We start from the raw sequence: 27,966 nt of genomic DNA, 5'->3' as shown, positions 1-27,966 counted from the left end.
TGATTGAATCTGAGCTAAGTTTGATTTGTGTATTAGTATTAGGCCTACCTGTGTTGGGTACTACATTGGTATCATAGTATGTTTATTGAATCTGAGCTAAGTTTGATTTGTGTATTAGTATTAGGCCTACCTGTGTTGGGTACTACGTTGGTATCATAGTATGTTTATTGAATCTGAGCTAAGTTTGATTTGTGTATTAGTATTAGGCCTACCAGTGCTGGGTACTACGTTGGTATCATAGTATGTTTGGGTATTTTTTGCTGTGTAACATTATGCATTATTTTGTAGTACTTGTATTGGATTATTTTATTATAATTAATGTTGTTATTTTTATCATTACAGTTATTTTTGTTATGTATCATACAGTACCCTATGTAGTTATGACAAACACAGAAAGCTGTGTATTATACAGTAAGCATCTGAAATGGTTATTAAACTGTAGGATAAAAAAAACTGAAAACAACATTATAACAAACAAAAAGCATTTAACAATTAACATTCACATTATCTATATGAAACAAGATAGAAATGAGTACATTTGGTCAACGCTATACTTTATACTGAGAGATTTACCTAAATTGCAATCTGCTTTGAACCGAACGCCGGTCTCTTTTTGACTTCCCGTTTTTCCTGGTGTTGTAGCGCCCTCTGCTGCTCGACGCAGCACAACACAAACACAACCTTACTGAGCTGAACACAACGTCATCAAGAACAGAGCATAGATCTTAAATCGTTTGCTGCAAATATATGTTAAGTATCTGAAAGGATATGTATGTTATACAGTTAGGTAGTGAATTATCTAGGTCACCTAGAAGATAGTGACGTTATCTACAGGGCCTTCGGAATGTATTCATGTATTCCTCAACCCTTTTTCCACATTATGTTGGGTTACAGCCTTACTCTAAAATTTGAGAAATAGTTTTTTCCCTCATTAATCTACACACAATTCCCCATAACGACAAAGCAAAACCAGGTTCTGCAAAATGTTTGCTAATTTATAAAAAAAAATAAAAAAAATGAATTATCACATTTACATAAATATTCAGACCCTTTACTCAGGACCTTTGACAGCGACTACAGCTTCGAGTCTTCTTGGGTATGACGCTACAAGCTTGGTACACCTGTATTTGGGGCGTTTCTCCCATTCTTCTCTGTAGATCCTCTCAAGCTCTGTCAGGTTGGATGGGGAGTGTCGCTGCACAGCTATTTTCAGGTCTCTTCAGAGATGTTCAATTGGGTTCAAGGCCGGGCTCTGGCTGGGCCACTCAAGGACATTCAGAGACTTGTCCAGAAGCCACTCCTGTGTTGTCTTGGCTGTGTGCTTAGAGTTGTTGTACTGTTGGAAGGTGAACCTTCGCCCCAGTCTGAGGTCCTGAGTGCTCTGGACAGGTTTTCATCAAGGATCTCTCTGTACTTTGCTCCGTTCATCTTTGCCTCGATCCTGACTAGTCTCCAGTCACTGCAGCTGAAAAACATCCCCACAGCATGATGCTACCACCACCATGCTTCACCGTAGGGAGGGTGCCAGGTTTCCTCCAGACGTGACACTTAGCATTCAGGCCAAAGAGTTCAATCTTGGTTTCATCAGACCAGAGAATCTTGTTTGTCATGGTCTGTGAGTCTTTAGGTGCCCTTTTGGCAAACTCCAAGCGGGCTGTCATGTGCCTTTTACTGAGGAGTGGCTTTTGTCTGGCCACTCTACCATAAAGGCGTGATTGGTGGAGTGCTGCAGAGATGGTTTTCATCTGGAAGGTTCTCACATCTCCACAGAGGAAATCTAGAGCTCTGTCAGAGTGACCATTGGGTTCTTGGTCATCTCCCTGACCAAGGCCCTTCTCCCCCGACTGCTCAGTTTGGCTGAGCGGCCAGCTCTAGGAAGAGTCTTGGTGGTTCCAAACTTCTTCCATTTAAGAATGATGGAGGCCATGGTGTTCTTAGGGACCTTTAACGCTGCAGAAATGTTTTGCGATCCTTCCCCAGATCTGTGTCTCTGAGCTCTACGGGCAATTCCTTCGACCTCATGGCTTGGTTTTTGCTCTGACATACACTGTCAACTGTGGAACCTTTTATAGACAGGTGTGTGCCTTTCCACATGTGGACTCCAATCAAGTTGTAGAAACATCTCAAAGATGATCAATAGAAACAGGATGCACCCTGAGCTCAATGTTGAGTCTCATAGCAAAGTGTCTGAATACTTATGTAAATAAGGTATTTCTGTTTTTTTATATTAATAACACATTTGCATACACTTAAAAAAAAAAGTTTTTGCTTTGTCATTATGTGGTATTGTGTGTAGATTGCTGATATAAAAAAATATATTTGTGCATTTTAGAATATGGTTGTAACGTAACAAAATGTGGAAAAAGTCAAAGTGTCTGAATACTTTCCGAAGGCACTGTATGTATTTCTGATGTGAGAACGGAGGGGGGCTTATAACACGCCAGGCAATGAGATTAATTTACACATCATCGTTGTGGACAATCTGTGGACAAACTCTGTTATTATTGTCAAGGGCCTCTGTATCAATTCACATCATGTACAGAAGAGACTTTAAGATGGTAGCTTTGCATTCTACAACTAAAGGGGGAAACCAAACCAAAGCATTGATTAATACTTGGGGGGGGGGGACTAGTACAGGTTTAAACACAAGGAGGGGTTTGGGTGGGGGGGTTGGGGGGGGTGATCACAGAAGCAAGGATGGGGAGGGACAGAGAAACACACTTACGTGATCTGACATATCCATTATACTTATATTTGGCTGAGGAAAAGTGCAAGAGACAAATGACAGGTTACATGGAGGAAGAGAGTAGTGATGATCATGATGAGGGAGATGGACAGAGACATACATCCCAGACGACATCCCAGACAGATGTAAAAAGAACATTGTTAGACAATAAATGAGCACTATTTTAAAGCACATCGGTTGTGGCGCAAAATGTGAGCTGAATGGAGAGAACAGTGAAAAACGGCGATGGATGGGGTGAAGGAGGTGAATGAGAGTGATAGATTGTATGGGCACAGAGAGAGCTAGGTAAAACAAAGGAGGGGATAACACTGTGCTTTTGGAAAATGAAACAAAACTGTGGGACGATATCAAAAGCCTCTTTCATGGTTTGGAATCCTTTTCAGATGAGCTGAACTGAACTCACAGCTAAGCACCACTTCACAAGTAGCTCAGCAATGTGTTGAAGTTGTTCCCCCTTACATTGAAACTAACCCAATCATTGATTGATTGATAGATCAGGGTTAGGGTGGGTCTATCATGGCGCTATCAAGAGGGTTTTGTGGAGCTTCATCAAAAGGGTCAAGGCTAAGCTTCCAGGGTAGAGGAGTATTCAATACAGAACGGGTGAGCCGAGACTACAGACTGAACAGAACACACACCAAACTCAACCAGAGAGACAGTCACACAAAAGTCTACCCATACCTCTGGATAACACACGAGGGAGGGACGAACACACACACCACCGTCTGGACCGCAGCACCTCTAACACACCATAGTTAGTGGCTGAATACCCATACAGTACCTGCGTCCTAAATAGCAGACTGTTTGAGTATGAGAAAGAATTAAGTATGCAACATTTTGAAAAGGGAAATGAACCAATAACATGAAACAAAGCAATCACGCATGACGCCTTCTCAGGAGTATCTGAATTATCCAAAATCAAGTACGGTTTGAATGCCAGGATGTAATACTCATTTCAGCTCCTAAATTAGTAGAATTTGATGCGCACTATTCCACAATGCACTGGAAGAGGTGCGAGTGACCGGCCCTAGTTCTCCTCAAGTAGCCAAACAACTCATCTAGGTTACTTAATTGGGAAGATGTCAAGTAGTGAATCTTCTGCGGTGGTGTTCAAATGTAGGCTAGGTAGTTTTTGTTCTCCTTAAAACGATCACCAGTATCGCATCGTAGGCTACATCTTTGAAAACATGTAGCCCCCAAAGTGGATTTCTGTTTCCTCATTGGAAAGTGTTTTTTGTTCTCTTGGTTTTTGTCAGAGCTTTTAAACTAAATACAAAACCATCTTTTGATTTCTGAATGTGTCGACACCGGGATTCGGGATGTGGCTGCATTATTGATGTCATGTTAATCAGGCCTTTTGATTTGAGCATATGTTTTAGTTTTGTAGGCTAGGCTACCTATTTATTATTTAATTGATGGATCAAGCCTTAGCAGTCATTCTGATCTCCTTCCCTATGATCAGTGCTTTTGTTTATTATGTTGCTGACCAGCGGTTCTGAATTTGCGATGCGCTTGACTGTCCACGTTTTTCTGTGCTATAGATTTGAACATTTGAAAGTGTTGGCATGTGTACTTGGCTATTTGACTTAATTTATAAATGTTACAGCACTTTGGTTTCACTAATAAATATGTTGAAATGGAACCAAATGATCTGTTTCTGTCTTTAGTCCTTTTTAAATAGCATAGATTGGCTATATGGGCAACAGTAGAGAGTGAATGTGATAGTCTGACTATAACCAGCCTGAGTAGACCTATAACTCCATTAGGTAGAATGTGATAGTCTGACTATAACCAGCCTGAGTAGGCCTATAACTCTATTAGGTAGAATGTGATAGTCTGACTATAACCAGCCTGAGTAGGCCTATAACTCCATTAGGTAGAATGTGATAGTCTGACTATAACCAGCCTGAGTAGGCCTATAACCCCATTAGGTAGAATGTGATAGTCTGACTATAACCAGCCTGAGTAGACCTATAACTCCATTAGGTAGAATGTGATAGTCTGACTATAACCAGCCTGAGTAGGCCTATAACTCCATTAGGTAGAATGTGATAGTCTGACTATAACCAGCCTGAGTAGGCCTATAACTCCATTAGGTAGAATGTGATAGTCTGACTATAACCAGCCTGAGTAGGCCTATAACTCCATTAGGTAGAATGTGATAGTCTGACTATAACCAGCCTGAGTAGGCCTATAACTCCATTAGGTAGAATGTGATAGTCTGCCTATAACCAGCCTGAGTAGGCCTATAACTCCATTAGGTAGAATGTTATAGTCTGCCTATAACCAGCCTGAGTAGACCTATAACTCCATTAGGTAGAATGTGATAGTCTGACTATAACCAGCCTGAGTAGGCCTATAACTCCATTAGGTAGAATGTGATAGTCTGACTATAACCAGCCTGAGTAGTCTTATAACTCCATTAGGTAGAATGTGATAGTCTGACTATAACCAGCCTGAGTAGTCTTATAACTCCATTAGGTAGAATGTGATAGTCTGACTATAACCAGCCTGAGTAGGCCTATAACTCCATTAGGTAGAATGTGATAGTCTGACTATAACCAGCCTGAGTAGTCATATAACTCCATTAGGTAGAATGTGATAGTCTGACTATAACCAGCCTGAGTAGTCCTATAACTCCATTAGGTAGAATGTGATAGTCTGACTATAACCAGCCTGAGTAGGCCTATAACTCCATTGGGTAGAATGTGATAGTCTGCCTATAACCAGCCTGAGTAGGCCTATAACTCCATTGGGTAGAATGTGATAGTCTGCCTATAACCAGCCTGAGTAGGCCTATAACTCCATTAGGTAGAATGTGATAGTCTGACTATAACCAGCCTGAGTAGACCTATAACTCCATTAGGTAGAATGTGATAGTCTGCCTATAACCAGCCTGAGTAGACCTATAACTCCATTGGGTAGAATGTGATAGTCTGCCTATAACCAGCCTGAGTAGACCTATAACTCCATTAGGTAGAATGTGATAGTCTGCCTATAACCAGCCTGAGTAGACCTATAACTCCATTAGGTAGAATGTGATAGTCTGCCTATAACCAGCCTGAGTAGGCCTATAACGCCATTAGGTAGATTGTGATAGTCTGCCTATAACCAGCCTGAGTAGGCCTATAACTCAATTCATATTATATTCAGCTAATCAGGAGCCTCTCATGCGTTGCGGCAGTGGCATACTGCATACTTTTTACTAAACGGTAGGTGCTAAATAGAATGTGACAATGTGACAATGAGCACATAGTATGCAGTTTAAGAATGTAGTACACTGGTATGGGTTTTCAAACACGGTCACTGAGTCATTCTGAGTCAGTCGTTTGAGTCGGGTATTTCACAGTTCAAAGAGTAATACAAATTAGATAAAGTGGATATAGTTATTTGTATGAAGGATACAAGAGAGGGCTCTGGCCAAAAGTAATGCGCAATATATAAGGAATAGGGTACTACTATATATTTATTTATTTATTTTCTATTTAACCTTTATTTAACTAGGCAAGTCAGTTAAGAACAAATTCTTATTTACAATGACAGCCTACCCCGGCCAAACCCGGACGACGCTGGGCCACCCTATGGTTCTCTGGAATCAAACCAGGGACTGTAGTGACGCCTCTTACACTGAGATGCAGTGCCTTGGACCAGTGCGCCACTCAGGAGCTCAAGGAATAGGGCGCTATACAGTGGGGAGAACAATTATTTGATACACTGATGATTTTGCAGGTTTTCCTACTTACAAAGCATGTAGAGGTCTGTAATTTTTATCATAGGTACACTTCAACTGTGAGAGACGGAATCTAAAACAAAAATCCAGAAAATCACATTGTATGATTTTTAAGTAATTCATTTGCATGACATACGTTTTTGATCACCTACCAACCAGTAAGAATTAACTGCACCTATGTACCTATGATAAAAATTACAGACCTCTACATGCTTTGTAAGTAGGAAAACCTGCAAAATCGGCAGTGTATCAAATACTTGTTCTCCCCACTGTATAAGGAATAGGGCGGTTTTATATAAGGAATAGGGTCCTATTATATAGGGAATAGGGTGTTATTATATAGGGACTAGGGTCCTATTATATATGGAATATAGTGCTATTATATAGGGAATAGGGTGTTATTATATAGGGACTAGGGTCCTATTATATATGGAATATAGTGCTATTATATAGGGAATAGGGTGTTATTATATAGGGACTAGGGTCCTATTATATATGGAATATAGTGCTATTATATAGGGAATAGGGTGTTATTATATAGGGACTAGGGTGCTATTATAAAGGTAATAGGGTGTTATTATATAGGGACTAGGGTGCTATTATAAAGGTAATAGGGTGCTATTATATAGGGAATAGGGTCCAATTATATAGGGAATAGAGTGCTATTATATAGGGAATAGGGTGCTATTATATAGGGAATATGGTGCTATTATTAGGGACTAGGGTCCTATTATATATGGAATATAGTGCTATTATATAGGGAATAGGGTCCAATTATATATGGAATATAGTGCTATTATATAGGGACTAGGGTGCTATTATATAGGGAATATGGTGCTATTAGATATGGAAAATGGTGCTATTATATAGGGAATAGGGTGCTATTATAGAGGGAATAGGATCATATTATATAGGGAATATGGTGCTATTATATAGGGAATAGAGTCCTATCCCTATTTGGGATGAGTCAGACAGTGAGCTAGCTAGCTATATTATCCCTCCCTGCTCTGTTCTGTCTCCAACAGTAAAGGTCACAGTGAAGGCCCAGGGCTGCCCTGTGACACACACCCTCAAACAGGGACCCTCGCTGGCTCTGGCATCTGTCGCTATCGATCTGCCCGCGTCCGCAGAGGCGGCAGGCTAACCGGCTAGCGTCTGAGGGGTAGTGCGACAGAGGAACACGGTTGGGAGAAGGGGGAACCAAGCTTGCCTGGTGGACAGGAGCTGTCAGAGCAGGTTTCGGTGACGGACCAGCAGGGCCAGAGAAATGAAAATGCAAACATAATTTCCACGTCAGGCTGGATAAGGAACGCCTGCTGCTGACACACACACACACACACACACACACACACACACACACACACACACACACACACACACACACACATCTCCCTTCCTCCGTAAGTAAGACCCAGACTTGCTCACAGCACACAGACCCAGCTCCAGGGCCAGGCCCCTTCTCCTGCCCCTAACCCCTGCCGGTCCAGCCCCAGCAGGTCCAGCCTCCAGGCCCAGCCTCCAGGCTCGAACCCCAGATGGTCCACAGAAAAAGTGTAAGCTGGGACAAACAATACCCTGAGAGATCAAAAACAGTGTGTCCCAAAGATGACCTCCACAAGCTTCACCTTCTAGCTGAATCACTGCTCTTACTAAGGAAGAAGCACAACCACTTAGATTTAGACAGAGCTATGCGTTTCACATGTCTACTATTTCCCCGTTCATGTATATTTCAATTGGCAAACTACTCTGCATAAGGTCTGGTCAAAATGTAACATGTTAATAACATACGACGTGAAGTGCCTCGCAGATACAGTAAATAAATAAGTAAACACTATCCAAAAAGAAACCAGTTATCCAGAGAGGAAAATCTATTTCAGATGTGAATGAAGTCGTGATCTGAGACATCCTATCAGAGACATCCTATCAGAGACATCCTATCAGAGACATCTTATCTGAGACATCCTATCTGAGACATCCTATCAGAGACATCCTATCAGAGACATCCTATCAGAGACATCCTATCTGAGACATCCTATCAGAGACATCCTATCAGAGACATCCTATCAGAGACATCCTATCAGAGACATCCTATCCTCTCTGAAAGACAGAAAAAAGACAGAGAGAAAATCCAATGATCGCGATCCCTAACAGACATTGCGACCCTATTCTCTCTCTCCAGAGTAAAACGGGGAAATCCGCAGTTGAAACAATAACAGAGCGTTTTCACCCCTTTCGGTAAAAAGCTGAGGGATGGGGCTGGAGAAATGTAACCATTTGCAAATTCATAGATGGAGCTGATGGTGGCCGACAGTTGAACTCAGCTCATGAGGTAAGTTATATTCTTCAAGAATCAATGGGTACATATCATTCATTTATACGTCCAAAAATGGTTGAAGCAAGTGCAGATTTCCCCTTCAAAGAGAACAAGAAGAAATCCAAGGCAGGAAGATTCCCTGAAATCCTAGGAGGGGCTGATGGAGGAGAGAGATCAGTAACTTCCCTAATGGCCAGCTATAGGTGCAGATGGAGCGTAGTGGCCCACCAACCTACAAGAGGAAAAACCAAACTCAACATCAGCCGGTTGACACTAATCTAGTCTGAGCTCACTCGCAGATGGTGGGAGAATGCTGAGGAGGAAATCAGATGGGGATAGAGGAGCAACAGAGGGCTAAGTTCCCAGGCTTTTGAATGCACCGCTGACTGGTTTAATCTGTTTCCACTAGCAATCTGGATGTTGCTAAATAACCAACTAACAAATGTCAACATTTGGATGAAACAACAACACCCTCGGTAAATGTAAAATAAGCTACAACTTCAAAAAGTGACCTGTCCCTTTAAAGAAACAGAACATGTTTTCCTGGGTTCCTGATAACTGAGGAAGAGGAGGAAGTCATTTGATGGGACAAAGTTCAAGTCTGGGAAAAGAGAACTAAATAACTAAAGATCATTTTCATTGTTTTCTCATAGGAAGATTAACCCACGTCCTATAATAATGGAGAGAGACACACAATCAACAACTACATACCACAATACTCTGACAGACAAGAGTCTTATGATCACATATAATCATGTAATAAGCCACGGTGAGAACCTTGAAGAGAAACGTGGTGGAAGTGTGGCAATGAGGATGTAAACAGTGAGAAACTTTAAAGGTACTGTCAGCAAAATTACATCATACGCAACAGGGCGTGGCCACAAAAGAGGGTGTGATATTGTGAAGAGCCAATAAATCGCTAAGCCCCACCCCTCTGGTTTTCCTGGGAAGTCCAATTTCAAATGGACACCAATGGAGAAAACCCACAATGATCTCAAACTGTGTTTTTTTTAACACAGACTACCTACCCCTTGCTAATCAGAAAACTCTCTGGTATGTTGTGGTGGACTGTCATTAGAATTGCTTCACGGGAACCTGGTAAAATTAAGTTTGTACTGTGGCTAGCAACAGGCTCTCGATGAACTGTCAACATGCAATCAAAGCTACTAACCAATTTTGGAGATAACCAGTACTCAAATCGTATCCTGATGTCAAAAGCAGATGTGAGTTATACTCCGAAGCTAGTTAACATCCACTACTGGTCAAAAGTTGTAGAACTCCTACTCATTCCAGGGCTTTTCTTAATTTTTTTACTATTTTCCACATTGTAAAATAATAGTGAAGACATCAACACTATGAAATAACACATATGGAATCATGTAGTAACCAAAAAAGTTGTATATTTGAGATTCTTCAAATAGCCCGTTGCCTTGACAGCTTTGCACACTTGGCATTCTCTCAACCAGCTTCATGAGGTAGTCACCTGGAATGCATGTCAATTAACAGGTGTGCCTCATTAAAAGTTAATTTGTGGAATTTATTTGCTTTTTAATGCGTTTGAGCCAATCAGTTGTTTTGTGACGAGGTAGGGTTGGTACACAGAAGATAGCCTTATTTGGTAAAAGACCAAGTCCATATTATGGCAAGAACAGCTCAATAAGCAAATATAAATGACAATCCATCATTACTTTAAGACATGAAGGTCAGTCAATACAGAACATTTCAAGAACATTGAAAGTTTCTTCAGGTGCAGTCGCAAAAACCATCAAGCGTTATGATGAAACTGGCTCTCATGAGGACTGCCACAGGAATGTAAGACCCAGAGTTACCTCTGCTGCAGAGGATAAGTTCATTAGAGTTACCAGCCTCTAATGAACTTATCCTCTGAGTTCAAGACACATCTCAACATCAACTGTCCAGAGGAGACTGCGTAAATCAGGCCTTCATGGTCGAATTGCTGCATGAAACCACTACTAAAGGACACCAATAAGAAGAAGAGACTTGCTTGGACCAAGAAACACGAGCAATGGACATTAGACCAGTGGAAATGTGTCCTTTGGTCTGGAGTACAAGTTGGTTTTTGGTTCCAACTGCCGTGTCTTCGTGAGATGCGGTATGGATGAACGGATGATCTTCACATGTGTATTTCCCACCGTAAAGCATGGAGGAGGAGATGTGATGGTTTGGGAGTGCTTTGCTGGTGACACTGTCTGTGATTTATTTAGAATTCAAGGCACACAACCAGCATGGCTACCACAGCAGTCTGCAGCGATATGCCATAGCATCTCGTTTGGGCTTAGTGGGACTATAATTTGTTTTTCAACAGGACAATGACCCAACACACCTCCAGGCTGTGTAAGGGTTATTTTACCAAGAAGGAGAGTGATGGAGTGCTGCATCAGATAACCTGGCCTCCACAATCCCCTAACCTCAACCCAATTGAGATGGTTTGGGACGAGTCGGACCGCAGAGTGAAGGAAAAGCAGCCAACAAGTGCTCAGCATATGTGCGAACTCCTTCAAGACTGTTGGAAAAGCATTCCAGGTGAAGCTGGTTGAGAGAATGCCAAGAGTGCGCAAAGCTGTCGTCAAGGCGAAGGGTGGCTACTTTGAAAAATTTCAAATATTAAATATATTTTGATTTGTTTTAACACTTTTTTGATTACTACATGATTCCATATGTGTTATTCCATAGTTTTGATGTCTTCATTATTATTCTACAATGTGGAAAATAGTAAAAATAAAGAAAAACCCTTGAATGAGTAGCTGTTCTAATACTTTTGACCGGTAGTGTACATTTGGAGAATACAAGTTATATTAACTGGCTAGCTAGTTAACTAGCGTTTGCAATGTTTTCAATGGTGGTCAATGAGCGTGCGCTAGCTAACCAGCTAGCAAACAATGGAATAAAAATATACTTTCGGATTCTTCAACAGTCACTGTACTTTAAAAAAAAAATGAAAACTCTCCGCTTTTGCCATTGCCCTCATTGGCTTCCCGTTGTGTATGATGATGTCATCTTGTTTAGTAGTAAGATAAAGCCCACTTGATATGCTACATATCTACATTATGTATGAATATCAGTTGATGAACATGGCTCTCGTTCCTGCACAAGTCAGTCCTGTGTGTGTGAAATAAAATGATCAGGAACAGAACAGAAACACAATTAGCAAGGAGGTTCCTCTAAAGGCTTGCGATGCCTTCATAAACAAAGTAAGACAAAACAACAACACAAATAAACAGAAATAAATCATCCCTTCAACGAAGTCACGTTTTTTTCCATCAAAATTATAGATAATATACAGTATTTGAAAGAATATAAGACACGAAACACCAACTGTCTAATAGCAGTCCCCATCCGAGTGGTTGACTGATGTAGCAGGCGCCAGCCACAGAGCTAACAGCTACAGTAGAGCAGCACCACAAAGCAACACCATCACTGCCACCCAATACAACCCACAGAAAAGATAATAATAAATACTCAAATTCAAAAACCAATCATCACAAATACATTTAAATAAGAAACAACAGAGCAACAGCAACTATGGAAGCACGCCACATGGACAACGTTACGGATAAAGCACAAAGGTACATGGTCCACACACAAAACAGACATGTAACAGCATGTGTTGGGCGGTGTAACTTACAGGCACGTAAAGTGGTTGCGCAATCATGAACAGAGACAGAGGAGAGTGGGTAGGCCCTCTGTAGGGTGTCCATGTTACTATGTACACTGCCTGACATGCAAGAGCAGTCTCGCTCTGAACGGCCGCAATCAAAACAACATGCCAGTTTCATTTGTTTGTAGGCGGACATCTTGGCTACAGTCATGATTTGGGATGAGAGGAAGAGGAAAAGCAGCAGGTTAATGGCAAAAGGTGAAATAGTCATTCAGGGAAGCCAGAAGGTTACTCCATAAAGGAGACAATAAGATAATAAATGCAAAGCCTTAGATGCCAGCTCACGCAGGCTTGAGCCCCAACAAAAGACCAGTAAAGGGCACCTACAATCAGGGGTTGGAACCGGTTCAGAAAACACAAAAGAAAATCATAAAAGAACAACAATTTTCAGGGAACAGAAACAGAACCGAAAACGAAAGTCATCTCTAGTATTCCGGAACAGAACCATTATTTTTACATCTTGAGAACTGTTTTTTTGTTCCGAAAATTGTTTTCATGCCTAGTATATCATTCTTTTTTTTTTTTCACTGTATTATTGACTATATGTTTGTTTTTACTCCATGTGTAACTATGTGTTGTTGTATGTGTCGAACTGCTTTGCTTTATCTTGGCCAGGTCGCAATTGTAAATGAGAACGTGTTCTCAATTTGCCTACCTGGTTAAATAAAGGTTAAATAAAAAAATAAAAAAAATTCTGTTATAAGTTAAGTTCTGATGCTAGTAATAAACTAAACACATTCCAATTCACGTCATGATGTTTAGCGCTTCAAGCCAAGCCCCCCATTTATGTCCACCCATCTTTCTTGCTCTCTCTCCACCATTGAAATTTCAGTCACATCTCGCGCCTGCACTTATATGACCAATGAAACATGTAAACATCTACCCATTCTGTAGCTTCTCTATCCTTGATAATTGGTGGAGTAAATTAATCAGCTAAATGTAAAAACTATGTTGATTTGACAGGTTAAAAAAAAGGACGAAAATGGTTCTGTTTCAAACAAAACGATCAGAAAATTATTTTGGATCCAACCCCTGCCTAAAATATTAGGGTGCTTCATATACGGCAAGAGTGCCAAACTGCAGTGAGAATTGTGTGCAATATATTACCATGGTCAAATGAAGCTCTTTCAATTTCATCCCAAAGTCTTGTTTTGATCAATAAAGTTTTTAACAATTTGAAAGTTGTAGTCCAATTTGGCTAGTCAAAATGGTCTCAGGGTCAAGGGTCAAGCTGTGTCCTAAGGCTGAAAATGCCATAACAGGTATAAAGGCAAATATGACAGTGGGGTAAAGGGGGGAGGGGATAGAGGGGAATGGGAGGGGGGTCATTCAGAGCCAGAGAGTAGCATGAACAATGTCTTCAGCAGTAAACCTCATACAGACATATAATGTTTCATTCAGAACATAACAGATCATAACATCCTCTATCCGTCCGGCTAAAAGGTGTGGATCACGTACCTGTATCCCCTCATGCAGCTGCGGCAGCCGTGGTCAAGGATTCATCACACTAATATACTGGCTAGACTGGCCAGGCCATTCCATGCTAGCAGGACAAGAGTTTCACTACAGCAGCACTCCTCCAGAGAGGCTTGAGAGTGGTGTGTATGTACAGTGCATTCGGAAAGTATTCAGACGCCTTGACTTTTTCCACATTTTGTTACCTTACAGCCTTATTCTAAAATGTATAAAATTGTTTTAATCCCTCATCAATCTACACACAATACCCCATAATGACAAAGCAACAAAAGAATTGTCCGTATAGGGGCGGCAGGTAGCCTAGTGGTTAGAGCGTCGGGCCAGTAACTGAAAGGTTGCTAGATCGAATCCCAGAGCTGATAAGATAAAAATCTGTTGTTCTGCCCCTGAACAAGGCAGTCAACCCACTGTTCCTAGGCCGTCATTGCAAATACGAATTGGTTCTGAACTGACTTGCCTAAAATAAAGGTTAAATAAAAACATAAAATAAAAATATAACAATTGACATGTTTGCTAATTTATAATTAAAAAAAAAAAATATCACATTTATATAAGTATTCAGAACCTTTACTCAGTACTTTGTTTAAGTACCTTTGGCAGTGATTACAGCATCGCGTCTTCTTAGGTAGGACGCTACAAACTTGGCACACCTGTATTTGGGGAGTTTCTCCCATTCTTTTCTGCAGATCCTCTCAAGCTCTGTCAGGTTGGATGGGGAGCGTTGCTGCACAGCTATTTTCAGGTCTCTCCAGAGATGTTTGATCGGGTTCAAATCTGGGCTCTGGCTGGGCCACTCAAGGATTTTAAGAGACTTGTCCCGAAGCCACTCCTGCGTTGTCTTGACTGTGTGCTTCGGGTCGTTGTCCTGTTGGAAAGTGAACCTTCGCCCCAGTCTGAGGTCTTGAGCACTCTGGAGCAGGTTTTCATGAATTATCTCTCTGTACTTTGCTCCGTTCATCTGTCCCTCAATCCTGACTGGTCTCCTAGTCCCTGACGCTGAAAAACATCCCCAAAGCATGATGCTGCCACCACCATGCATCACCGTAGGGATGGTGCCAGGTTTCCTCCAGACATGACGCTTGGTATTCAGGCCAAACAGTTCAATCTTGGTTTCATCAGACCAGAGAATCCAAGCAGGCTGTCATGTGCCTTTTACTGAGTGGCGGCTTCCATCTGGCCACTCTACCATAAAGGCCTGATTGGTGGAGTGCTGCAGAGATGGTTGTCCTTCTGGAAGGTTCTCCTATCTCCACAGAGTAACTCCGGAGCTCTGTCAGAGTGACCATTCAGTTCTTGGTCACCTCCCTGACCAAGGCCCTTCTCCCACGATTGCTCAGTTTGTCCAGGAGGCCAGCTCTAGGAAGAGTCTTGGTGGTTCCAAACATCTTCATTTAAGAAGGATTGATGCCACTGTGTTCTTGGAGACCTTCAATGCTGCAAAAAAAAAAATTGGTACCCTTCCCCAATCTGTTTCTTTAACACAATCCTGTCTCGGAGCTTTATGGACAATTCCTTCTACCTCATGGCTTGGTTTTTGCTTTGACAGGTGTGTGCTTCTCCAAATCATGTCCAATCAATTGAATTTACCACAGGTGGACTCCAATCGAGTTATAGAAACATCTCAAGGATGATCATGGAAACTGGATGCACCTGAGCTCAATTTCGAGTCTCATAGCAAAGGGTCTGAATACTTAAGTAAATAAGGCATGGCAATTATTTATTTTTGCTTTGTCATTATAGGGTATATTGTGTTTAGATTGACAAGGATTTTTTTTTAAATCCATTTCAGAATACGCCTGTAACGTAACAAAATCTGGAAAAACTCAAGGGGTCTGAATACTTTCCGAATGCACTGTATTTGCAAGTTACTGTGCATATACATGACTATATCACACATTTGAAGCGTATATGTGTGTGTGTATATATGTCAAGATCTTAACCCCAGGAGGAGCGGTAGGTAATGAAAGCCCCTCAGAGCAGCGGTTCTAGATTGCCGTGGCTCTGGTTCAGCGATAGACAACAGTCCCTGGTTCCCATTCTCTCTGTGCCAGGATGCCAACTCACCAACTCACACTAACACGATCACAGAAACGCACTCTCTCCCTCTCTCTGGGAAGAACTATACGTCTACCTTTACTGTTTTAACCACATGTGGCTAGGAGAGTTTGTTGCCAGAGAGAGAATGGAGAGCGAGGCCTGGCCCCATCAGGGTCTGTGTGTCCTATAAACAGCATGCACAAGTGCTTTATAAACATTCATAAGCATGCATAGAGAGATCATAGCGATTAAAGGGTGTGGAGTGGGGTAACTGTTTCCAGAGCAGAAACAGTTTGGAGGCGTACCAGACCCGAGCAGTGAGTGTCATTTCATGCTGAACTCTGACTTTTACTTGTGACTTTTTTTCTAGGTGGGTATTCAGTTGAACACAGTACGTGTCGTGGTCATTTTGGTTAGCGAGAGACGGGAGGGGGAGATGGAGAACACGACACAACATGACAATGTGTTTGACACAAATGACTTCACACATACCCTTTACCCTGATCTAGCCTACTACAGTATGGACTATGGTGTCCCTTTTAGGACATGCTTCACCACAAGAGTCAACATGAACATGACTGTCTGTGTACATTTTGTCAAAGAAAGGTGATTGTTAACACACACTCACACCACTACGCTGTCCGTCTTTTTTTTGTGGTTCTGGAAATAAAAGTTTGTTTTCATTTGTCACATTCAACATTCCACCAGACAAAATATACAAAGGCACAAGTCAAGTTGAATATCAATAGTGAGAAGGATGTCCTAATGGAACTCATACTTATGGTCACTGGTCCTCTAAAGTGAAAGACAACCCTATTTAGCAAGAACGTGATGAGCTGTGTTGACTTTGAATAGTAAATCAAACTTAATAACATATGGATACTTATATAAAATGTTTTTTTAAATAAACTAAAGCCACTTTTATCCAGTGATTGTATCATGTTGCAAAGCTCAAATGTAAATAGAGGAATGTGTAACACAAAGAACAGTTTTTCCTCGAAAGACTCACTTTGTGTTCAGACACATCTCAACCAAACCAAAAACCCAAACACCATAAAACACAGCCAAGAGTTAATGAAATGATCCCTTTCACTGTTTACTGTAACCATAGAAATAGTATTACCAGAACAGTCATTCCATTCAAATCAATGGGTCTGTGATGGGTGGACCGGCGGCCATACTCTGTATACACATGAGTGTTCCAGTTCAATTACAGTGGTCTAAGGGCCTTTTTTTTTTACCATTCTAGTAATTCTGTGTCTATGACTGAAACAGACCCTGTTGCTCATAATATTCTTGCTGAATAGGTTTCTGAGGACCTCAGTGTAAGTTTCCTTCGATAAGGCTACATTCAAGACTGTGGCAAGACATCGCCACCTAGTGGCCAACTAGTAGTACAGCAAAGAAGGACGCAGTACAGTTAAAGCACTGTCTCGTAAAGCAGTTTTCTTTCACTCAGGGGATTGATGACAGCGAGTAAAAAAGGGCCTGATGACCATCTAGAATTGAAATGAATTGCAGTGGGGCTGGGGGTGACAATATTTAAATTCTTAATGCACTGATGAACTCTGGGTAGTGGTACGATTGGAGCTGGGCAGAGTACCAGAGAACTGGGGAGTGGCGAGGGGGACTAGAAGCACTGGGGGTGGGGAGGGGAACTAAAAGCAGCGAGGGGGGTGGAGGGTGAGGGGTGTACAACCAGATTGTTTTGATTGTGTTTTGGAGACATTGCTTGCTGAGCTGAATCATTTCCAGAACTTCCCACAAGAACACTTTACGCTTTTCTGAAAATACAGCAGTGTACAAAATAGCCTCAGAGTGAGAAGATTAATTTGAATCTAAATAAAAAAAAATTCTTCTGTCTCCCCCCTCCTGATGTCTTGTCTCTTACTCAGTGCGTGTCATTAGAGAGCGGGTAAGGAGGACTCATGGATAGCTGAAGACACAAGGCGTAGGATTGGGTTTCTAATACAGATCTTGAGGCAAAAATGTCGAGGAGAGTTCATGCACTTCTCCTATACTAAAATCACCCTCTGTCATATTAAGGGAGTCAGAGGCCGGGCTAGACTATGAGCCTATGAGGAGACAGACTAGATAATCAGATGTAGGTGTGAGTTTGAGTTCTGCTGAATTCAGGCCTGGTCTGAGGCAGGACAGTGTAAAGATGAGAGGCTGGGAGAATGATTCAAATGCTACACCGGTAACATGCAACATAGAATACTGCTGGCAGAGAAAGAGAAGAGACACTCGCACTGCACTCTGGGTAGGAGGGAACCCGTGTTTTTTTACTCACAGTAAATCACTACCAGAGAGTGGTTAAATAAAGTAGTGGTGTTTCCCACCGGCAGCAGGGGAAGGAAATAACATCAACAACATGTCAATGGTCATAAAAACTTGGACAAAACAAACAGCAACAGAAACAAAACAGAACTAACAGAAGACAAACATTCATTCTAGTAATGGAAATGTCATCTCTCTAAATGTGGCCATCCTGTTGGTAATACAACATTAAATCAGACAGAGACACAGAAACTAAAATAATCTCAAATAGAACTGTCTCGTTTCAGGTACAGTAAATCTATTGGAGCAATGCCTGATTCACACTATAGGGCCAACCTGAACCGTACAGTGCTGGCTCAGATATATTTCTGTCCATTCCAGCACTGTTGCAGAAACTGTGGCGGATGTGTAACCAGGCCAGTACAGCTCAGCTTGCCTCAGTTTGGCCTTATAGTGATAATCAGACAATACAGGTCTCTGGTTCTCTCTACCTGACAAACTACCAGGCCTTTAGACTGAATAAGTGAGATGACACAGACAAAGGGAAAGGACAGTGGAGATTGTGCATTTGTTTGGGCGTAGGCTGCTTACTGTAATTGTTGCTGACCTTTCTAGATGTATGAAGACTGCAAGAGGTGGAACTATTTAACATGTTGGGACAAGGGCCCATGTAGGTCAGGTAGTAATAAGGCCCTTAATGCTTTTAATTCAGCCTATTCAGGAAGTAGACTGAAAATACAACTTACTGTATATTATTTTCCTCAATGAGTTTACTTCCTGAATTGAAAAGCAATTGAGCCCAACCCTTGTAAACATTCTCTAATTCCCAATCTGATCAATAGTACAAGTTGAGAAAAAGGGTCATATTCCAAGTCATCCTCCGCTGGCAGAAGTGTATGGTAGTATGCCTGGACCATTACGGTGTTCTGAAACTGTATGGTGTGACCAATAGGGTATGTGGTTGTCTGACCCCATGAACCCTGAGCAGAGAAACGCCATTGGTTCATTTATTCTTCCACCTGACTGAGGTCAATAGCTCTGCCCATATCACAGAGTCGCTATGGTGACCTGACAGCCTCCCTCGTCTGCTCAGCTACTCCTGTCACTCAAACTCACTCCATCATTAGCACACTGACAACTCTCTCTCTCTCGGTCCCTTTCTGCCTCCAGACTTCAGTCCACCCTTCTAACTAGTTTCGTCATTATGATACATAACATGATCAGGTTACATATTTTAGTCATGAAATTAATAAATCAAACTAAATGTGCAGAATGTTGCCTGTACTGCTTTTGGATTTAATAAATAATATCATCATGCATTGATTTTGGATTATACCACAATGAAGGTTGAGGAATTGTGATCATAGTTATTACACTTTCAAATGGGACTCAAGGTCATCGCTGGGGAAATTTCCAATTCAAAGTGTATAATAGCAAAAAATATAGTTATCGCTGTAAAAGGATATTCCTATGAGAAACAGTGAGGGATATGACATCATTCATATTATAGCACATCCTAATCCTAATTCAGCGACAGTGGGAGGTGGGGGAGGGGTTGGGGGGAGATGAGGGTCATACGAGTGGTGAGTGATTGTGTTGTGGGTGTACTCACGTCGTTTGCAGCCACACTTTTTGATCCGTTTGGGGTCTGTGATGTCATCGTGACAAGCTTTGCAGTAGAAAAATGCTCTGAGGGTAGAAAACAGCAGCATAGACATTTATCATCTCAGTTTGCAACTCACCTTGTGAGTTTGACCCATGTCACCAGGTTGACCTGTGAGTTGGCTTTAACCAGCTGGCTTTTACTTTTACCAATGAAACCTTTATTTTTAACAAGATATTTAGAGAAGTTTAATGCCTAATCTCCTTTTAGCCACCAAGACAATGAACACAGAAAACCCAGGCAAGGCTTTAAACAGACTTTTCCTGTGGCGTGTTTCTGTATTTTTCCGTGATGGTGGGATGATAGCCATTACCTCTTTACTTCTTTGGCGTCACTGGCGATGAAGAACCCCAGAGTTCCTTCCTGCATCTTTACGTGGTTCCCCGGGTTGATGAGGATGCTGGGTAATGGGAGATAGATGACATCACACTCTTTAGAAGCTGTTATGGCCGTTAGTCACACTCACGCGCTAATCAAGAGGAATGGTACACACACATCATCAACCCTCTGGCTGGAGCTACAGTACAATGACCAGCGAGCTAATGCAGCCTGATCGGATTGGTCAATGAAATCACAGCTTCTGCAGTCTCCAGTTGTTTAGTTTGGAGAGTAGTTATAATGGAAGTTGTATAAATGCTCTACAGTCTAGGATAGCAGGCCTCTGTATGGAGGTGGTTATTAAAGTGGTATAGTGTGGTGGAAAAAATCATTGTTTCCATGTTTAGCCACCTTCTCTGAAGCTAATCACACAGATCGACAGAATGCACAACAGCATGAGTTGGTTGGTCAATTTTAATGGAGTGGATGTATGGGCAGAGGTAGGAGGAGTGAAGGGGGGGGTCAGAAATTATTTAAATTGTTGTTGTTATGGAGTGGTTTCAGCCTCAGCAGTCAGTTACATACTGTTACCTGGGTTATTACTGGACATTGGAGTGTTACACTACAGTTACATACTGTTACCTGGGTTAGTAATGGACAGTGGAATGCTACACTATAGTTACATACTGTTACCTGGGTTAGTAATGGACAGTGGAATGTTACACTACAGTTACATACTGTTACCTGGGTTAGTAATGGACAGTGGAATGCTACACTATAGTTACATACTGTTACCTGGGTTAGTAATGGACAGTGGAATGCTACACTATAGTTACATACTGTTACCTGGGTTAGTAATGGACAGTGGAATGCTACACTACAGTTACATACTGTTACCTGGGTTAGTAATGGACAGTGGAATGCTACACTATAGTTACATACTGTTACCTGGGTTAGTAATGAACAGTGGAATGCTACACTACAGTTACATACTGTTACCTGGGTTAGTAATGGACAGTGGAATGCTACACTACAGTTACATACTGTTACCTGGGTTAGTAATGAACAGTGGAATGCTACACTACAGTTACATACTGTTACCTGGGTTAGTAATGGACAGTGGAATGCTACACTACAGTTACATACTGTTACCTGGGTTAGTAATGGACAGTGGAATGCTACACTACAGTTACATACTGTTACCTGGGTTAGTAATGGACAGTGGAATGCTACACTACAGTTACATACTGTTACCTGGGTTAGTAATGGACAGTGGAATGCTACACTACAGTTACATACTGTTACCTGGGTTAGTAATGGACAGTGGAATGCTACACTACAGTTACATACTGTTACCTGGGTTAGTAATGGACAGTGGAATGCTACACTACAGTTACATACTGTTACCTGGGTTATTAATGGACAGTGGAATGCTACACTATAGTTACATACTGTTACCTGGGTTAGTAATGAACAGTGGAATGCTACACTACAGTTACATACTGTTACCTGGGTTAGTAATGGACAGTGGAATGCTACACTACAGTTACATACTGTTACCTGGGTTAGTAATGGACAGTGGAATGCTACACTACAGTTACATACTGTTACCTGGGTTAGTAATGAACAGTGGAATGCTAGGGAATGAACAGCCTTTCGGACTAACACTACAGAGGAATAGGAAATATCTGCTAAAGGCTTAAGTGTTGTTATATAGTGTATTGTCATATTGCTATAGTAACCTAGTACTGCTATAGTAAACTAGTACTGCTATAGTAAACTAGTAGTGTTATAGTAAACTAGTATTGCTATGGTAAACTAGTATAGTAGTGTTATATTAAACTAGTAGTGTTATAGTAAACTAGTATTGCTATAGTAAACTAGTTCTGCTATTGTAAACTAGTACTGCTATAGTAAACTAGTATTGCTATAGTAAACTAGTAGTGTTATAGTAAACTAGTAGTGCTATGGTAAACTAGTATAGTAGTGTTATATTAAACTAGTAGTGTTATAGTAAACTAGTATTGCTATAGTAAACTAGTTCTGCTATTGTAAACTAGTACTGCTATAGTAAACTAGTATTGCTATAGTAAACTAGTAGTGTTATAGTAAACTAGTATTGCTATGGTAAACTAGTATTGCTATAGTAAACTAGTACTGCTATAGTAAACTAGTATTGCTATAGTAAACTAGTTCTGCTATTGTAAACTAGTACTGCTATAGTAAACTAGTATTGCTATAGTAAACTAGTAGTGTTATAGTAAACTAGTAGTGCTATGGTAAACTAGTATAGTAGTGTTATATTAAACTAGTAGTGTTATAGTAAACTAGTATTGCTATAGTAAACTAGTTCTGCTATTGTAAACTAGTACTGCTATAGTAAACTAGTATTGCTATAGTAAACTAGTATTGCTATAGTAAACTAGTTCTGCTATTGTAAACTAGTACTGCTATAGTAACATAGTTCTGCTATATTAAACTAGTATTGCTATAGTAAACTAGTAGTGTTATAGTAAACTAGTATTGCTATAGTAAACTAGTACTGCTATAGTAAACTAGTACTGCTATAGTAAACTAGTATTGCTATAGTAAACTAGTACTGCTATAGTAAACTAGTACTGCTATAGTAAACTAGTACTGCTATAGTAAACTAGTACTGCTATAGTAAACTAGTATTGTTATAGTAACCTAGTATTTATATAGTAACCTAGTATTGCTATAGTAACCTAGTATTGCTATAGTAACCTAGTATTGCTATAGTAACCTAGTACTGTTATAGTAAACTAGTAGTACTATAGTAACCTAGTATTGCTATAGTAAACTATCAGTGTTATTGTAATCTAGTATTGCTATAGTAAACTAGCATTGTTATTGTAACCTAGTATTGCTATAGTAACCTAGTGTTGCTTTAGTAAACTAGTATTGCTATAGTCCCCTGGTATTGCTATAGTAAAATAGTACTACTATAGTGACCTACTATTGCTATAGTAACCTAGTATTGTTATAGTAATATAATATTGCTACAGTGCTGCTTTAGTGTATTTCAGCTAAGAAATGTGATATGCAATTTATTTTAACATTATCCATGTGCGTTTTGATTAATTAGGGAGAAGTATTTAATAACCAAGTAGCAGAGGGAAAATGCCCATCTAATGTTATCTAATGGATAAGTGATATTCATATTCAAAATTCTCTCTAACCCCATAGATCCTTACTGTATCCTCAAACATATGTCTACAGTAAAGAAGATATTGAAGATTTGAATGGTGCTTAGGTGTGTAGGGTGCCTGTACGGACTAGCTGTATCATTCCCCCTGAATTAGACTGAAACGAGAGTGGACGACACACACGCACACGCCCAGCTCATTAATGGTTGCCTGTGGGTAGGAATCATCAATGATGGGAGTGCAGACTGAGAGACTGACAAACGGAACACACAGACCGACAGTCAGGGGACAACCCCCCAGGTCTCCGAGCCCAGACGAAAGGGAAAATACTAACACTTTACTAACTTAACTAATCATTTACAAATAGTTTACTTTTACGAATACTTTACTTTACCAATACTTTACTTTATGTTTACTTTGGCTTTACTTTCAATCCCTTTACTGTACTAAAGCTTTATTATACTTTCCTAAGGCTTAGTATACTTTAACAAGGATTACATTTCCCAATCCTGTGTTTACTAATACTTTATTGTACTTTACTGAACGTTTATGCTCAACTGACTTACTAATACCTGGTTGTACTTTATTTACCCTTTAATCTACTACTACTTTATTTTACTTGACCAACTCTTTAGTTAACTGATCATTTACTGCATTTGGGGCGGCAGGTAGCCTAGTGGTTAGAGCGTTGGGCTAGTAACCAAAATGTTGTTAGATCGAATCCCCGAGCTGACAAGGTAAAAATCTGTCGTTCTGTCCCTGAACAAGACAGTTAACCCACTGTTCCTAGGCTGTCATTGTAAATAATAATTTGTTCTTAACTGACTTGGCTAGTTAAATAAAAAAATAAAACGTACGTTTTTAGTTTGTTGTACTAAAGTGACACATTTGAGAACACTTGTCTACACAAACAAGATGTGTAAAAAGTGCATGCAGGCTCAGAAAATAGCTGAGAGCAGCTGAAAGCTATAGACTAATTTGAAAATGATACAAATCTTTCCTCTGGGCTCTACGAACAACATATTTAAACAATAAGGGGGTGATTGGATCAATTATAAAGCTGTAATCAATAGCGACAGCAAAACAACAGGATATTTTGCTAAACTTAAGTTTAAAGTTGCACTATTCAGCTTTATATCAGACTGAATGGCCCCCCAGAGTAGAAAACAGGCTTCACGTTTGACATGCTGTTTAGAGAAAATAAACTAAGCCACTACAAAAAACACATTGCTGCCCAAATCGGAGATTTCACATAATTTACCAATTTCAGATCTAATAACGAAGAAACATAACAAAATGTCATTTTCTCCCAATTATGCATAGAGGCCCAAACTGTATCAAAACCTCATATTATGAGCAACAAGGTAAGCATCACACATCCCATGTGATGGAGTGTTATAGCATGCCGTTAGCGAACAGCGTGAGTAGGACACTTGTAAAACACACAAGGCATAGCCACCGCAGTACAGATAAAGAGACAGGTACGTAGATGCAGACTGTTGCAGTAACTTCTGTGCAGTTGGATTGTTCCGTAAACACCAAACTGACAGGAAGTGACCTCACTTGATAACATCTACTCGGAGACGCACAGGTATGGGGGAACAAGGTGAATGAGACACACACTACACAAGCGTACGCACACACACACACACACATACACACCAACGTATACATACACACATATATTCTCACACACACAGGACAGATTATTCACACACGGACACACACAACACAACAGTAAGAACGGGATGAAATACAAGTATGAAGCAGCACCCATGGAAAACGTGGACTAAAATTGAGCAATTCCATTGGATAAATGTTAAGTTATCCAAAGTTAACGGTCCCATGCCTTGACTAAGATATGACATGACAGAACAAAATGCTGTTGGTATCATCAATAAAACATGAGTTTGTGTCAAACTCTGCTTGCTGCAATGACATATAATCAATCCATCGATTCCATAATATTACCAAAATGTGCAACAAATCAACAATAATCTTATCCATCAACAAACCCTTCTGGGGTTCAGATATCAGCAATGTGTCTCTTGACTGATATGTGAGATGAAACTATCAAAAACTATACAAATGTGAAGTAGTGCTTTGATGACGAACATAACACTAAAACAAAGGAACACTGTGAAAAAAATTATAATCAGTCACGTTCACGCAATTACAACTAACTGAAAACACTGAAAAACAACTGAAGTGAGCGAGAAATTAAGCAGAACGACTGACAACGCGAGAGACAGAAAGAAAATCAAAACAGGAGGTAGAAATGGAGGAGAGGGTGTTAGCCTGGGCACGTCGACAACGTCACAGACAAATCAACAAGTAAACAAACGAGTCAAATTCAACTATCCTCTCTCTGCCTGCAAAGAAGTTAGTGCATTACGCACAAGGAAGACAATCAAAAATAGAGTGAGAAATTGGCCCATTTTCAGATAGGGTTTGGGAAAGTATTCTTAGGAACCTAAACCCAGAGTCAGCAGCTCTAAAGTGCTGGAGTGGGGCGGAAGTTTGGAGGGAAAGATAAGGAAGAGGGCATACCGCTTTCTGCTTCTGCAAACAACAAGAAAACAACCCAAAATCAAACAGTTGTTATTAACACAAAAGGAGAGATGAAAACTGATATTATGAGTCTGAGTGGACAAAACATTAGGAACACCTTCATAGTATTGCCCTCAGGACAGCCTCAATTCAGTGTGGGACTCTGTTGGAACATTAGGGGGTTGGGGTGGGTTTGATTTGATTTGGTATGGGATCTGTGTATGTTTTGCCCTCTACCTGTTCTGTCTGTGTTATATGTATAATCAAATACATTTTTTAAAAATTAAAAAATTGTCTCAATTCGTCAGAGCATGGACTCTACAAGGTGTCAAAAACATTCCACAGGGATGCTGGCTCATATTGACTCCAATGCTTCACACAGTTCTGTGAGCTTGGATGGATGTCCTTTGGGTGGTGGACCATTCTTGATAAACACGGGAAACTGTTAAGTGTGAAAAACACAGCAGCGTTGCAGTTCTTGACACACTCAAACCAGTCTGCATGGTACCTACTACCATACCCCGTTCGAAAGCACTTTTGTCTTGCCCATTCACCCTCTGAATGGCACACATACACAATCCATGTCTTAAGGCTTAAAAATCCTTCTTTAACCTGTCTCCTCCCCTTCATCTACACTGATTGAAGTGGATTTAACAAGTGACATCAATAAGAGATCATAACTTTTACCTGGACTCACCTGGTCAGTCTGTCATGGAAAGAACAGGTGTTCCTAATGTTTTGTACACTAAGTGTATGTCTCAATTTGCTGTCTGTCTACCTTATGATGGGAAAAGGAAAGTACTGCTGTAGCACTCCGAGAAAAAGTTGAAGACCTTCAGATCACTTTAGTAAACTTGGAGGTACTTAGATTTAATCTCAAGAGCTGATTTTATTACACAGACTGCATCTATGAATTCATTTAGTTTTTACTATCAGAGAGATATGCAGTTTAGATGGCACAGAGAATGGTTTTACTATCAGAGAGATATGCAGTTTAGATGGCACAGAGAATGGTTTTACTATCAGAGAGATATGCAGTTTAGATGGCACTGAGATTTTTTTTTATTATTTTTTTTATTTTTTTTTTTTATTTAACCAGGTAGGCAAATTGAGAACACGTTCTCATTTACAATTGCGACCTGGCCAAGATAAAGCAAAGCAGTTCGACACATACAACAACACATAGTTACACATGGAGTAAAAACAAACATATAGTCAATAATACAGTGAAAAAAAAAATAAGTCTATATACAATGTGAGCAAGTGAGGTGAGATAAGGGAGGTGAAGGCAAACAGATATATGTATAAATAAATAAAAATATAAAAAGGCCATGGAGGCGAAGTGAGTACAACACAGCAAGTAAAATAAAAACAAAAAAAAACACTGGAATGGTTGGTTTGCATTGGAAGAAAGTGCAAAGTAGAGACAGAAATAATGGGGTGCAAAGGAGCAAAATAAATTAATAAATAAATACAGTAGGTAAAGAGGTAGTTGTTTGGGCTAAATTGTAGATGGGTTATGTACAGGTGCAGTAATCTATGAGCTGCTCTGACAGCTGGTGCTTAAAGCTAGTGAGGGAGATAGGTGTTTCCAGTTTCAGAGATTTTTGTAGTTCGTTCCAGTCATTGGCAGCAGAGAACTGGAAGGAGAGGCGTCCAAAGGAAGAATTGGTTTTGGGGGTGACTAGAGAGATATACCTGCTGGAGCGCGTGCTACAGGTAGGTGCTGCTATGGTGAACAGCGAGCTGAGATAAGGGGGAACTTTACCTAGCAGGGTCTTGTAGATGACCTGGAACCAGTGGGTTTGGCGACGAGTATGAAGCGAGGGCCAGCCAACGAGAGTGTACAGGTCGCAGTGGTGGGTAGTATATGGGGCTTTGGTGACAAAACGGATGGCACTGTGATAGACTGCATCCAATTTATTGAGTAGGGTTTTGGAGGCTATTTTGTAAATGACATCACCGAAGTCGAGGATTGGTAGGATGGTCAGTTTTACAAGGGTATG

General features: G+C 40.6%; 1 protein-coding gene across 25 annotated transcripts in view; it reads right to left on the bottom strand.

Annotated features, from left to right (window-relative positions):
* LOC129836540 (calcium-activated potassium channel subunit alpha-1-like) overlaps positions 1-27,966 on the bottom strand; it is a 361,164-nt gene that overhangs the window by 76,350 nt on the left and 256,848 nt on the right. For 10 of the 25 annotated variants that reach the window (XM_055902871.1, XM_055902881.1, XM_055902888.1 and 7 more), the window contains exons 17-20: positions 25,961-25,972; positions 20,239-20,325; positions 19,875-19,951; positions 574-651 (exon numbers count right to left, since the gene is read on the bottom strand). In XM_055902871.1, coding sequence (XP_055758846.1) covers positions 574-651; positions 19,875-19,951; positions 20,239-20,325; positions 25,961-25,972 — 254 coding nt within the window. Of the gene's footprint in view, positions 1-573; positions 652-12,436; positions 12,611-18,275; positions 18,285-19,874; positions 19,952-20,238; positions 20,326-25,960; positions 25,973-27,966 lie in introns of all 25 variants that reach the window. The other 15 variants (XM_055902883.1, XM_055902889.1, XM_055902876.1 and 12 more) reach the window with 5 other exon arrangements.

This window comes from Salvelinus fontinalis, chromosome 37, assembly GCF_029448725.1.
Source record: "Salvelinus fontinalis isolate EN_2023a chromosome 37, ASM2944872v1, whole genome shotgun sequence".
NCBI classification, from domain to species: Eukaryota; Metazoa; Chordata; class Actinopteri; order Salmoniformes; family Salmonidae; genus Salvelinus; species Salvelinus fontinalis.
The sequence above is the reverse complement of the archived record's forward strand: the minus strand, read 5'-3'. Positions and strand labels throughout refer to the sequence as shown.